Source organism: Beta vulgaris, chromosome 4 (genome assembly GCF_026745355.1).
Source record: "Beta vulgaris subsp. vulgaris cultivar EL10 chromosome 4, EL10.2, whole genome shotgun sequence".
Lineage (NCBI taxonomy): Eukaryota > Viridiplantae > Streptophyta > Magnoliopsida > Caryophyllales > Amaranthaceae > Beta > Beta vulgaris.
The window spans coordinates 24,745,874-24,758,493 of record NC_079205.1 but is presented as its reverse complement, the minus strand read 5'-3'; the positions used below and the strand labels follow the sequence as shown (position 1 = coordinate 24,758,493).

The 12,620-nt window shown below is 38.4% G+C and overlaps 1 protein-coding gene across 1 annotated transcript; it reads left to right on the top strand.

The window, feature by feature from the left end:
• The first annotated feature begins 1,004 nt into the window (after positions 1–1,004).
• On the top strand, positions 1,005–12,186 carry LOC104907656 (formate dehydrogenase 1, mitochondrial). Its single transcript, XM_010696616.4, has 6 exons — positions 1,005–1,193; positions 3,068–3,239; positions 4,216–4,756; positions 4,972–5,096; positions 11,598–11,710; positions 11,813–12,186. The coding sequence occupies exons 1-6, from the start codon at positions 1,092–1,094 to the stop codon at positions 11,924–11,926; spliced, it is 1,167 nt and encodes a 388-aa protein (XP_010694918.1). The 5' UTR covers positions 1,005–1,091; the 3' UTR covers positions 11,927–12,186.
• The last annotated feature ends 434 nt before the right edge of the window (positions 12,187–12,620 follow it).

Below are 12,620 nucleotides of genomic sequence, written 5' to 3'. Positions count from 1 at the left end.
TAACCGACAAATGGTTCATAAAGTTACATTTGCACCTAGGCAGTAGTTTAGGGCCATTTTTGATAATTTTAAAAGTCATGGCTATTAATGAGAATTTTCAAAAGTACTCCCTCTGTTTCCTAATGATCTTCCCTCTTTCCGTTTAAGTGCGTTTTCAAATGATCTTCCCTCTTTTACTTTATTCCTTATTTGGAATTTTTTTCCCTTTTTACCATCTCATGTCCTTATCATATGGTCCACCATTACATTATTAATTCAATTTTACTCCATTTCTCTCTCCTACTTTAACTCCTTTTTATTTGTTTATTCATCTTAACCCCTTTCTCTCTCCTACTTTACCCACCCCACACAAATTGATTCTCATTGGTATCTGTAGGGAGTACATGACTATCAAAGAGAATTTTTCATTTTAAAAAATTTTTGTAGCATAATTTAAAGAAAAAAAATTCTAAAAAATTTAAAAACTACTCTCACATAGAGGTGGGAATGGATCGGGCCAGCGCATGGGCCGAACCAGCCCTGCACGATTTGGGCCCGGTCCGGCATGAGCTCGCTCAAGGCCCGGTCCGACATGAGCCCCCTCAAGGCCCGGTCCGTTGTCTGCTATGTGGGCCGTGGACATGCCACGGTCAAAAAAAATTATTTCTGGCCCATCCGGACACGAGCCTGTCTATATATCCCGTGTGCCGGCTCGTGCGGCAAATGTGCTTTTCTTTGTTTTTTAGTCTAAAATTGTCAAAAAATAAAAAAAAACAACATAAAACACAAGTCAAGCCCGTGGGCAAAATCCGAAAATTTCAAGCCCGGCACAAATCACCATTCTCAAGCTCAGGCCCTCCCCGGCCAACCAATGCCCAAACCCGCGGGCCAAGCCCGTAAAACCCGGCCCATTTCCAGGTCTAAAGTCTCACATATTTCCAAGATCAGACAAAGTTACCAACTACCAAACCACGCGTCATGTAGCAGTCTCACACACTCTCTCTACAATTATGTACGTCTCCTTAATCTGACTTGTTAAATTTGACTCTTTGAAACCCAAATCATCTACACATTCACTCTTCCGACAAACTGAGAGAGAAGGAGAGGGTAAGATGGCGATGAGGCGTGCTATTGCTTGTGCTCTTAAGAAATCTGTGACGGCTACTTCCACAAATCTAACTTCATTTTCTTCCCCTTTCTCCAGGAATCTTCATGTAAGCACTTTTACATACATCATCAGTTTATTTGTTCTCATAATTCCATTCTTGTGCTCATTGCTTTAATTCTTAAGATGATCAGTAAGCAGGAGTTCTATTTGTGTATCTATGTAATATTTTGTTGGGAAATGAGTTAGTATTTTTTTTTCTTTCATTTTATGTTTTTCAGAATATATTTTAGTTCTTGTTAAAAAAAAAATTACTTTATGTATACTTGATCATGGCTTCACAGTTCACAGGTGTTGTTTCGCTTAAGAAACGTTTTGCTGTTCATATAACTCAAATCAAACACTTATTTTGGCTACTTGCTCCAAGTTGTCATTTTGTTTTAACAATTTTTGGAATTCACTATCAGTTATTGTTTTTTTACATTAAAATCTCTGATTTTTGTACGATCGGTCTTGGTTTCTTTTTCTTATGATAGAAGGAAGCCATCTTTTATTGTTTCCTTTTTTTTATATATATAAAGATACTCCATTTTTGAACTTGAATTTGATGACAAAGTAACAAAGAAAAAGAAAAATCGAAACCATTGTGGGGATAGTTTGAAAGATTTAAAAGTAGAAAATCACTAAATATGTTGAAGATAAACAAAGAAGGAAAGAGGTTGTTTGAATAACTACGAGAATTACAAGGATAACAAGATAGCAACAGCAAACAACCGTCTAGGCTTGAAACACTTTTCCAAAAGTAATATTCGACCCTATTAGTAGAGCACGGCTTACACGGAATTCACGTTCAAGATACAAAGAAGAACAATAATGTTTTTGCTCACAAAGAAGCATGTCAATTGAACAAATGTGTGATGAAGATTTGTGATGATGAATTTGCTTTGTGCTTTTGTTGAGAGAGAGTTTTTCTAACCATACAACAATATGAGAAAAGTCTCATATATATATATATATATATATATATAATATATATAATATATATTATATATATATATATATAAATATAATATATATATATATATAGGAGTTATATAACGCACAATAGAAGAACAATAATCGCTCAAGACAGCTAGCATTGCTTCGCGAAAACTGAAGAACTGGAGCTCACACTCCATGGGGGAACACGCTCCATGGGTGTCGTCTCATCTTTTCGTCGTTTCCTTGTTTCTTGCCAAATCTGTGTGAATGCTCCAACGCCAGAGCGAACGCTCCACATTGAAAGCCTCTATATCCTACGTTATTTAAGTGACGACAACTTAACCAAGCGACTTAGAGAATCCTAGCATGTATCAAATCATACAAATGCTCTAAATCTCCAAGAGAGGTATATGGGAAAAAGAGAAAATAGAAGATAAGAAAGTAATCAGTTTAATATGTTACCTTAAAAGTGGAAAAACGGCTAGAAAAGCAATAGGTCCCAAGAGGTGGCAAAAAAAGTTGAGTACCTAAAAGGTAAAAATTTCCAAAGGTGAGTCCCCCAAAGTTTAGATCTTGTAGCATGGGTAGCTAAGTCTGAGTTAAATAGTTTGGGATGGCTAAATTCATTAGATTTTCCTTTTAATGGTTTGATGTTATACTTTTATGTAGTTCTTTAAATATTGACATCTGTTGCGTCAAACTCGTTGTTACATGCTAGCTACGTGGCTTATCTTTGTTTGTAATGTATTCGTAGTGAAATTGATTTGAGCTCCTTTGGAGTTGTGCAACTTGTTGCTGTAAAATTCGATGTTAATCTCGGGAGTTGCAGATATTCAAGCAACCTATATTATCTTTCTTGAAAGTTTGATCTGAGCACTTGGAAGTTGGAAGTTTCTATATATACATAGAAATGAGATGTTGAAAATTGGATCAACAATATTCCTCTTATAGTCTCTCTTTTCAATTTTACTATGTATAACATCTTTCTTATTTGTCAAGCAGAGTTCTTCAGATAGCAAGAAAATTGTGGGTGTTTTTTACAAAGCAAATGAATATGCATCAATGAATCCCAACTTTGTGGGTTCTGTAGAAGGTTCCCTTGGGATACGAGATTGGCTAGAGTCACAGGGTCACCATTATATTGTTACAGATGACAAAGATGGCCCAGATTCTGGTACATTTTCTGCCTTTGACTTATCCAAGCAATCGTGATGTGACTCGATACTATCAGATGAAATTCTTATTTTATGCTCTATTCTTTCTCACTTAAAGAGAATCAACTTATCAGTTTTCTTTTCTGAGGTTGAAATTGCCTCATAGTTGAAATAATAATTGCTGAAAACAGAGTTTATAACCCCTATTACAAAGCTTTTGTACATTATGTGATATGTCGTGATGCTTAGGATATGAGCACCCGGAAGTTGACCGTCCTGAATTTTAAGTGCATTAAGGTGGTTTGTGTGGCTAATAGCAATAAAGGAAGTCAAAAGTAGATTAGAAACATCTGTTGTAACTAAATTTATTTATAATTTTGGAAAATAAGTGTATGAATGTCTCTTTATGCATCAATTCATTGAATCGCAGTATCTACTCTTTCTCTGCCAATATCAGCTATACTTAGCATCTAAGCAAGGCATAGCGTTAGCTTGGAATGTCAAGCTCCTTGAAGCTCATGGAATTTCATTAATGGATTTGACAGCTACAGCATCATATATTTCTATAGTATCTGAATCTTAATCATGACAGTTATTGGCTTCATCTTGGAGGTTGTAGGCTCACTAGAACTCATGACTTTCTTGAACAATTTAACTGACATGGCTTTGCTAATATGTATGATCTGTGTAATTTAGTATCTATAACTGTTCAAATGTTTTTTATATCATACTGTCAACATTTTTATGGATGACAACAGGTAAACCTCGGTCAATATAATCATTGACACCAGTACATATGGATGATCAATTATTTTTTTATTTTATTTTATTGGGGGATGGGAGAGATTTGTGGTCTTTTGTGCTTGAAATGTTCTTCACTTGTGGTCAACTAGTCTCCTCTACCGGTTCCTTTTAACTGAGAAACAAGCATAGATTCTTGTGTCTGATCTCGCTGCTTCTCCTTCTCATCCGACCCTGATCACCTTTTAATTGCAGAACTTGAGAAGCATATTTCAGATCTCCATGTCCTTATAACGACGCCTTTTCATCCTGCTTATGTCACTGCTGAAAGGATCAAAAGAGCAAAGAACTTGGAACTTTTGCTCACTGCTGGAATTGGTTCGGACCACATTGATCTGAAGGCTGCAGCAGCGGCTGGTCTAACTGTTGCAGAGGTAACTGGAAGCAATGTTGTCTCCGTTGCAGAAGATGAGTTGATGAGGATTCTCATTCTCGTCAGAAACTTTGTGCCTGGATACCAGCAAGCTATTAATGGGGAGTGGAATGTTGCTGGTATTGCTTACCGAGCTTATGACCTTGAGGGCAAGACCATTGGCACTGTTGGTGCAGGAAGAATTGGCAAGCTTTTGCTTCAGAGGTTGAAGCCTTTTAACTGTAATCTTCTCTATCATGATCGTATCCAGATGGACCCAGAATTAGAAAATCAGACAGGAGCCAAGTATGAGGAGGATCTTGTGAAGATGCTTGGCAAATGTGATGTAGTTGTCATCAACACTCCTCTTACTGAGAAAACCAAGTACGTGCATTTTCTTCGTGACTTCTTATCATGTCATAAATATATCATGCAATCAGTTTGTGATTTAGAGCACTGCGAAAGAAACCAAACCAAAAGAAAATAGCATGGAGAATTTTTTTATTGAAGTTAGCTCTTTGCTTTATGTTCTCTCCATGGTTTCAAGGATGAAATGAAATTTAAAGTATGTCTTTGGTAACTTCCGAACTTTGATACAGAGGAATGTTCAACAAAGAGCTGATTGCAAAGATGAAAAAGGGAGTGCTAATTGTAAACAATGCTCGAGGAGCAATTATGGATACCCAAGCTGTTGTTGATGCTTGCTCAAGTGGTCACATCGGAGGTACATGTACTATTATTTTTGTTGTGGTGAATGATCAAGTTTCTTGTTTTGGTACCCTAACACTCCAAAATTGGTTGGAAATGTCATAATCTTTCCTATTTAGGTAACAAACTAGTTGTTGCCCCGGGCGATGCCTCGGGTCTTTACGTATAATTCGTTTATTAATTTTTTAATGAAATTAATTGTAATACATGCCTCAATATCAGCGTATGTAATTAGATGACACGTAATTACCTCCAATGATCCATAACTTTCAATTAGTATTGAGTATCAGGTGCATAATAAATTTATTGTGATATCAATAACTTTTCGCAAAATGGGTCACTCTTTCAAGTCAAAATGAGCTATTTATAAACTAGGAATAGTTGCTTACCTTATATGAGTCACTTGAATATAAGTAAAAGTGACCCCATTTAGGACAAAAGGTTACATGGGTCTAAAGGGTAGTTTTTTTATTTTTTTATTTTTTTATTTTTTTTATCTTAATAGATTACTCGTATATTAAAATTTATAAGTGTCTATTTAAGACAAATAGTTACTCGTGTCTCACAAATTCATATCATACAATGGATAGGTCCTTTAAATTAGTTGATCTGAATATCATTTTTCGGGTCATAAAGACACGTTACATTTCCGTTCTTATTTATACTTTGATTTAAATTAACTACAATATATTTTTCTCAAATTTCTCCTTCACATAGTTAATATTTGTGTTTTCTATCTTGTAAAAGGCTAAGCATAAATTAAGGTTTGGTGGGCTCATTAAAGATTTTTATAATGCAGCGAAGTTGATTTGATGTTTTATTATCACTATTATGATAAAACGGAACTTGATAGGTAATATAACATGTAACATGGGGATATATTAGTATATTACACATTTACTTGATAAGTCGATTAATGTAGGAGTCAAATTGGTGTGTCAACTTAAGAAGCATAGTTACTTTTGCTTATAATCTATGTTGCTCAGACACGGATACGGGTGTCGTGTCCAAGTAGGGATCGGAGGATCCGACACTCTAGTCCCAAAATTTGAGGGATACGGCGATACGGTCAAAAGAGTGTCTTGACCAATTTTCTAGACACGGGTATCTGAAAAGTGTCGGAAAAAAATTGGATACTTGAGATGTTTTTCAAAAAATACATTTATTTTGAAATTGAAAATTAAAATAAATAATAAAGAGTAACAAGTTTTTTAGTACGAGATAGCATAAAAAAAATTCTTTAGTTATATAAATTTGTGTTCAATTAGCGTATCTCTAATATAATGTTACATTGTTACTTATGCCTGTAAAAAAAAAATATAATGTTACTTATGAGTTATGACAGCTTTTTTTTTTTTAAGGCCCAACTATACCTAGCCCACTTTAATGCTTTTTTTAAAACCCTAGTTGGTAAAACTTTAAGAAAAAATAAAAAAGAACAAAAAATAGAGAAAAGGGGGAGGGGCACACCCACGTAATTAGAAACTGACTGGATTAAATGAAAAAAAAGAGAGGAAGACAGAGAAAGAAAATGTCGGGGGCTAGGGAAAGAAAGAGAAAAAAACCGCCGCCGACCGCCGCCGGCCGCCGCCGACTACCTTTGCCGGGGATCTGACAACACCATCTGGCTCGGAATTCTTGCTAGAACCAAAGCCCCATGGTAATTTGTCCTAGTATAAGCATTTTCCTCTTCAATTTCCAGATCTAGGTTTTCGAATCAACCCTAGATCTGTGATTTTCATCTTCTTTTCTTTCCTCCTCTCTCTCTCTCGGTTCCTCTAGTGTCGACCCTTGAAGAGTATATTCGACACTTACTCCGACACGGGACTCGACACCTTTTCCAGGCGTGTCGCGCGTCGTGTCGCGTGTCGTGTCGAGTCGATACGCGATACTCCGGCCTGGAGAGGGTGTCGGAGTAACATAGCTTATAATAACAAATCAATATGAGCTTGTAGATGAGTTGATTAGTGCATTTGTATCTCAGAGGAGAGGTTCAGGGTTCAAGTCTTAACACTCATATTTTTATTGTTAATTTTGCGGTTTTTTCACCAAGTACCCCCGAGTTTTCAAAAAATTCACCTGGTACCCTCCATGTTTTCAAAATTCACCAGGTACCCCTAAGTTTCAAACTAATACACGGGGTAGGCGTTTACCCTAATTTTCTGCTTTAACCCTAATTAATCCCTTAATCTTAACCCTAATCCTACCCCCTACCCCTAACCCTAACCCTAACCCTAACCCTAAACCCTAACACTTACACTAACCCTAACCCACCACCCACCCCCCACCCTCCCACCACCCCTGCCCTACTCCCACCACCCCTGCCCCCTCCCCCACCGTCGCGCCGCCCTCCTCCCCCACCCCCCGCAACGCCTTCCCCACCCTCGCGCCGCCCTCCTCCCCCACTCAGTTTAGTTCAGCAGCCCCCCTACCCTTCCCTCCTCATCGCGCACCTCCCAACCCTCTCCCCCACCCCCGCGCCAACCACAACACTACCCCCTTCCATTTTCGCGGGGGAGGGGGGGCTGGGGTGAGGGAAGGGGGCTGCGGGGGTGGGGGTGGGGCAGGGGGCAGAGGTGGTGGGAGGGTGGGGAAGGGTGGTTAGGTTAAGGTTTAGGGTTTAAGGTTAGGGTTAGGGTTAGGGTTAGGGTTAGGTTTAGAGGTTAATTAGAGTTGAAAACAGAAAATTAGGGTTAATGACTAACGGCGGTTAACGTCGTTAGTCATTAAGGGCATTTAAGGGTACCCCGTGTATTAGTTTGAAACTTAGGGGTACCTAGTGAATTTTGAAAACATGGAGGGTACCATGTGAATTTTTTGGATACTCGGGGGTACTTGGTGAAAAAACCGTTAATTTTGTCAATTGCTTAGAAGGGGGGGGGGGAATGTAGCAGCATGACAATTGTTTGCTTTGAGTTTTAGATATATATATAGATATGTAAGATAAAAATTACTTCTTGCGTTGAATTGGAGAAACTACTTTTAGATGTTACACCGTGCATTTCAAATTACGATCGTAGTATAGGTGTATAGTTGTATATGCCGGAATCCATACTATCTTCTAACCAAAAGCCTCAAGTGAGAAATCTTTACTCAATCTTTACTCAAGAGTCTCATACTCCTCCAAATAAAGAAACAAAATGGATAATTTTACTTTTTGTAATGTAGCTTATTTCATAGTTCCTCTAAATAAACACTAAGTAGCTAAAAATGATCCCGCCTTCATAATTTCTATTTCATTTACCATGCCTTCATAGACTTTTCCAAGCTTTTCGGATTTGAAGTTCCGAAACAACTCTTTGCATGGTGAGGAATGATGAGAAAAACCCGAATCCAAGACCCATGATCCCAAACACCCAACCAACTCTTTTGGACCATCCATGTTTACCATCAAAATATCAGAATCGTACTCCGAAATCAAGTTGTTTGATGCATCTTCTTCATCATTACTTTCTTGAACCTTCTTCTTCCCTTTTCCATTCACTCTCTTTGGACAATCTTTCTTCAAATGTCCTTCATCACCACAACCCTAACACACCACATGAGTTCCCCCATTCGGTTTACCATGTCCTCTTGACTTCGATGGTTTCTCATACATACTTGACAAAGTTCCCATCAAACCCGCCGTTGTTTTGGCATTCTTGACATTGAAAGCCACACTCCGAGCTAATGTCAATCTCACAACTCCAAGTCCTTTCCTATCAAGAGCTTTCTATTCATCCTCAAGCATACCACTTGGTCTTTTTCCCTCAAGAGGTAAGTAAAGATTCTTTTGATACAAAAGATCCTCCATTTGCATTTGCATTTTGATACAAAAGATCCTCCATTTGCATTTTCCAAAAGCCAAAATCTTTACCATCAAACCTCTCAATCCTCAATTTCCCTTCTTCCATTGTTAAGTTTACCCAAAAATTCAAAATTTGATTTTTCTACACCAAAAATCCAAACTTTGATTTTTCAACCACAAATCCTAGTTTACCAACACAACACTAAATCACTTTCCCAAGTTAAAACCTTAGCTCTGATACCAACTATTGGGATTTAGAAACAAGTGTTAACTAGTTTGTGCAATAATCAACAATAACCAAGAAGAAACATGAAATTGAAACAACAACCAAGTAATGCAAAGAGGAAAGAAAATAAGAAAGAACACACCAAAATTAACGTGGGAAACCCGAGCTTCTGGAGAAAAACCCACAAACTTGCACTATGGAATCAATGGAGAATCAATGGTGAACATACAATTTCTCACAAACTCACTCTCTCCTAAAACCCTAGATTAGATGAGTCTCCAAGTTTGAACTTTGAAATATGTGTGTTACACTCTTCTAAAACCAGAAAATGGGTATTTATACTCCTAGGACTAAAAGCAATCCAAGGGCCACGATTAAAACTTAAACGCAAAAAATCACGTGCAAAATTGGGTTGCCCGGGCGAGCCCGAAGAAGCGCCCGCCCGGGCTCAAGGCCCTTGCAACATTCTGCCCAAAGTGGCAGTCCAAGACCACCCACCCGAGCCAAGCCTAGCCTAGCCTGCCCGGGCCCACACGCTCGCCCGGGCCCACACGCTCGCCCGGGCCCACACGCTCGCCCAGGCCGACACGCTCACCCAGGCCCACACGCTCGCCTAGGCCGAGTAGCAACTCGCCCGGTGCAGGGTCCATCCCAATATTCTGCCTTGGAGGCAAAACCTAAGCTCGAGCTAGCGCCCGCCCGAGCTTCAAATCGCCCGCCTGGTCTCCCTGCCCGCCCGAGCTGCTAGGGGTTGGGCTCTTCCTCGCTTGGGCTTGCTTCACCATCTCCAACTACCCAACAATGAGAACCTAGAGTAACAGGTTAAAATCCTTACACGTGACTTTTATTGCTTTTGTTCTTGTTTTCTTTTTATTTTTATTTGGTTTTTTTGCTTTCCCACTCCTACCTATCCCCAACCCAAACACACACCCCCACCTGTCCCCAACCCCAAACACCAACCACCAAGTCACGACCCCTGAAAGGCACTCCTAGCCACAGTAACTCACTCCCACCCCCACGTGTCTCCACCCCCACCACAAACACCAACCACCAAGTCACCAAACCCACTGTAAAAACCCATTCCCAGCCCCAAAAACCACGGCCAGCCCCCATAAACCCACGCGTTGACTACTCCTTTTTATCTCTCTTCCCTTGCCACCTTCAATTCTTCATCATCATCTTCATCTCCTACGAATTTTCGTAACTCTAAATCCCCCAATTTCAACTCCTCACCCATCTCCAATTCGCTTTTCTAATTTGATGGAGATGCAAATTTGCTACTATCCCCATGAAGAATAGAGGAAAGTGGGAAGGAGAGAGAGAGAGGGGAGTAGAGGATGCTAGAAAAAAAAAAGGCAAAGGAAAGAAGAAAAAGAAAAGTCAAAATATAAAAGAAAATATATCATTAAAAGTCACAGTTTGACGTGACTCTTTGTGGTCTCCAGGTCAAGGGGACCGTTTTTATCAAATTGACTTAAAAGTTGGGATCAACTAAAAATAATTATAAGTTAGGACTGATTAAAGAAGATGTTCAATAGTTGGGACTGTTCTTATCAATTTTATCTCATGATTTCTATCTCATTTCCCTATCGTTTCTTCCTAATGTTTGTAATATACATCTTCACCACATCACATCGAGAAATTCATTTATATTACAAAACTTTAATTAATAACAAGAGTAAACATGAAAGTACTAATACCTGTAGAAATTCCCCCTCTAAAAGAGGAGAAAAACCCTGTCTTTCGAAGGAGGTCGAAAAACCTTGTCTTTCGAAGGAGATCGAAAAACCTTTTCTTACGAAGGAGATCGAAAACCCTTTCTTTCGAGGGAGAAATCGTTATTGGAAACCTAAAAACAAATAAAAAAAACAAAGGTGGGGGCTTTCCAACGGTAAAAACCGATGGAAGCCCCTTTAAAAATCAACAATGGAAGCTAGGGTTTTTGAAAGTAGGGAGGAGAAAGGGGAGAGAGAAAAGTTCAGAATTACTACTTGAATATTATGACAGTTCCAATGAATTAGTAAAATTGATTCTAAATTATTTGCAATGTATCCCATACATGGTACGGGCTAACAAGCTAGTTTAGATGTAAAATAGACTCACCTTCTATCCTTGATAAATGGGTTGATCTGTTTTGGCTACATTTGGCGATTCTAGTATGTATGGATTATGTAATTCTCAGTTAGTTGGACAAAAATTCTGAAACAGGAAAAAAACGAATTAGGCTGACACCTGAGATAACCTTTGAAACTTTTGTGAAGATAGTTTAAGTTGGATAACCCTTATTTGAAAATTTCTGAACTTATATGTTCGTCTTACTTTTAAGGTGAAATAAAAGCCGTAGAACTATTATCACTATTTGCAAGTAGCGTATATGCACAATAGGGCTGAGACTTACCGGTTAAAGTGTCTAAATGTCTAATACCTAAAGCGCACCCTAAACAGGGATTCTCGTAATGACACTTAGACATGAGCTCCAATGAAAGTAACATTTTCATGCGCAGGATACAGTGGAGATGTTTGGTATCCGCAACCTGCTCCAAAGGATCATCCTTGGCGACATATGCCAAACCATGCCATGACTCCACATATTTCTGGAACAACTATTGATGCGCAGGTAGTCTCAGATCCTTGTGTAAATCTTTTGCTAAAATCTTTTATCCATATTGTTTTTTCTTGCTCATGCAATATGTGATCAACCAACATTGAAATGTTGCAGTTGCGTTATGCTGCTGGTGTTAAGGATATGCTTGACAATTACTTCAAAGGAGAAGACTTTCCTCCTCAAAACTACATTGTTAAGGAAGGTGAATTGGCACCCCAATATCGCTAATTATAATGTTCGTAGACACCGCTGGTCCCATCGAAATAACCAGACATCTAATGATAAGAATCCATATCATAATGAATGCACCTAAGTGTTAGTTTGTCATGTTGGAATGAGTTATAGGCCTGACTTCTAAAAGTCCAGCTCTTTGTTGGTTAGTAGATCAAAAGTCAGCTTCTTATTAATGCTTGAAGCTATATGTCAAACTATGTGGAATAATTATTTGCATTGCTGTCTATGACTACGAGTAAAAGTTTATGATTGGAGTTTACGCTCGAACATCCATGAGATGAAGTAAATATGAGATAGTATTGATCGCTGAGATTTGTAAATGCGTAAAGTACAACCTGAATTATGCGTAAAGTAAAACAATCAATGTGGTTCTTGGAATTTGTTTTTTTAATTGGTCTTTTCAAAACGACTTTTCTTCCTTGCACTTCTTCCCTTTGTTTTTGCACGATTTGGGTCTAAAATAACCAATGTAGTTGTACTTATGAGCATTGTTCTTCTACAATTGGTTTTGTAGTTAAGACTTTGTTATACTTGTAACATTATTTTCGTAGACTTCTTGCAGTATCGTTCTTGCATCTTCATCATCTTGACTTTTGAGAATGAGATTGTTGACTTTTTTGCGGTTTCATATTGTCATAGGGTTACGTTAGTTGTTTGTAACTGCTCCTAAGATTTCTCTATCCATTTC

Bases quoted from the DNA above. Each gene is read 5' to 3' on its own strand.
- LOC104907656 (XM_010696616.4), top strand. From the start codon at position 1,092: ATGGCGATGAGGCGTGCTATTGCTTGTGCTCTTAAGAAATCTGTGACG. The intron at 5,097-11,597 runs GTACATGTACTA...TTTCATGCGCAG, and splicing joins CTCAAGTGGTCACATCGGAG to GATACAGTGGAGATGTTTGG. The intron at 11,711-11,812 runs GTAGTCTCAGAT...GAAATGTTGCAG, and splicing joins GAACAACTATTGATGCGCAG to TTGCGTTATGCTGCTGGTGT.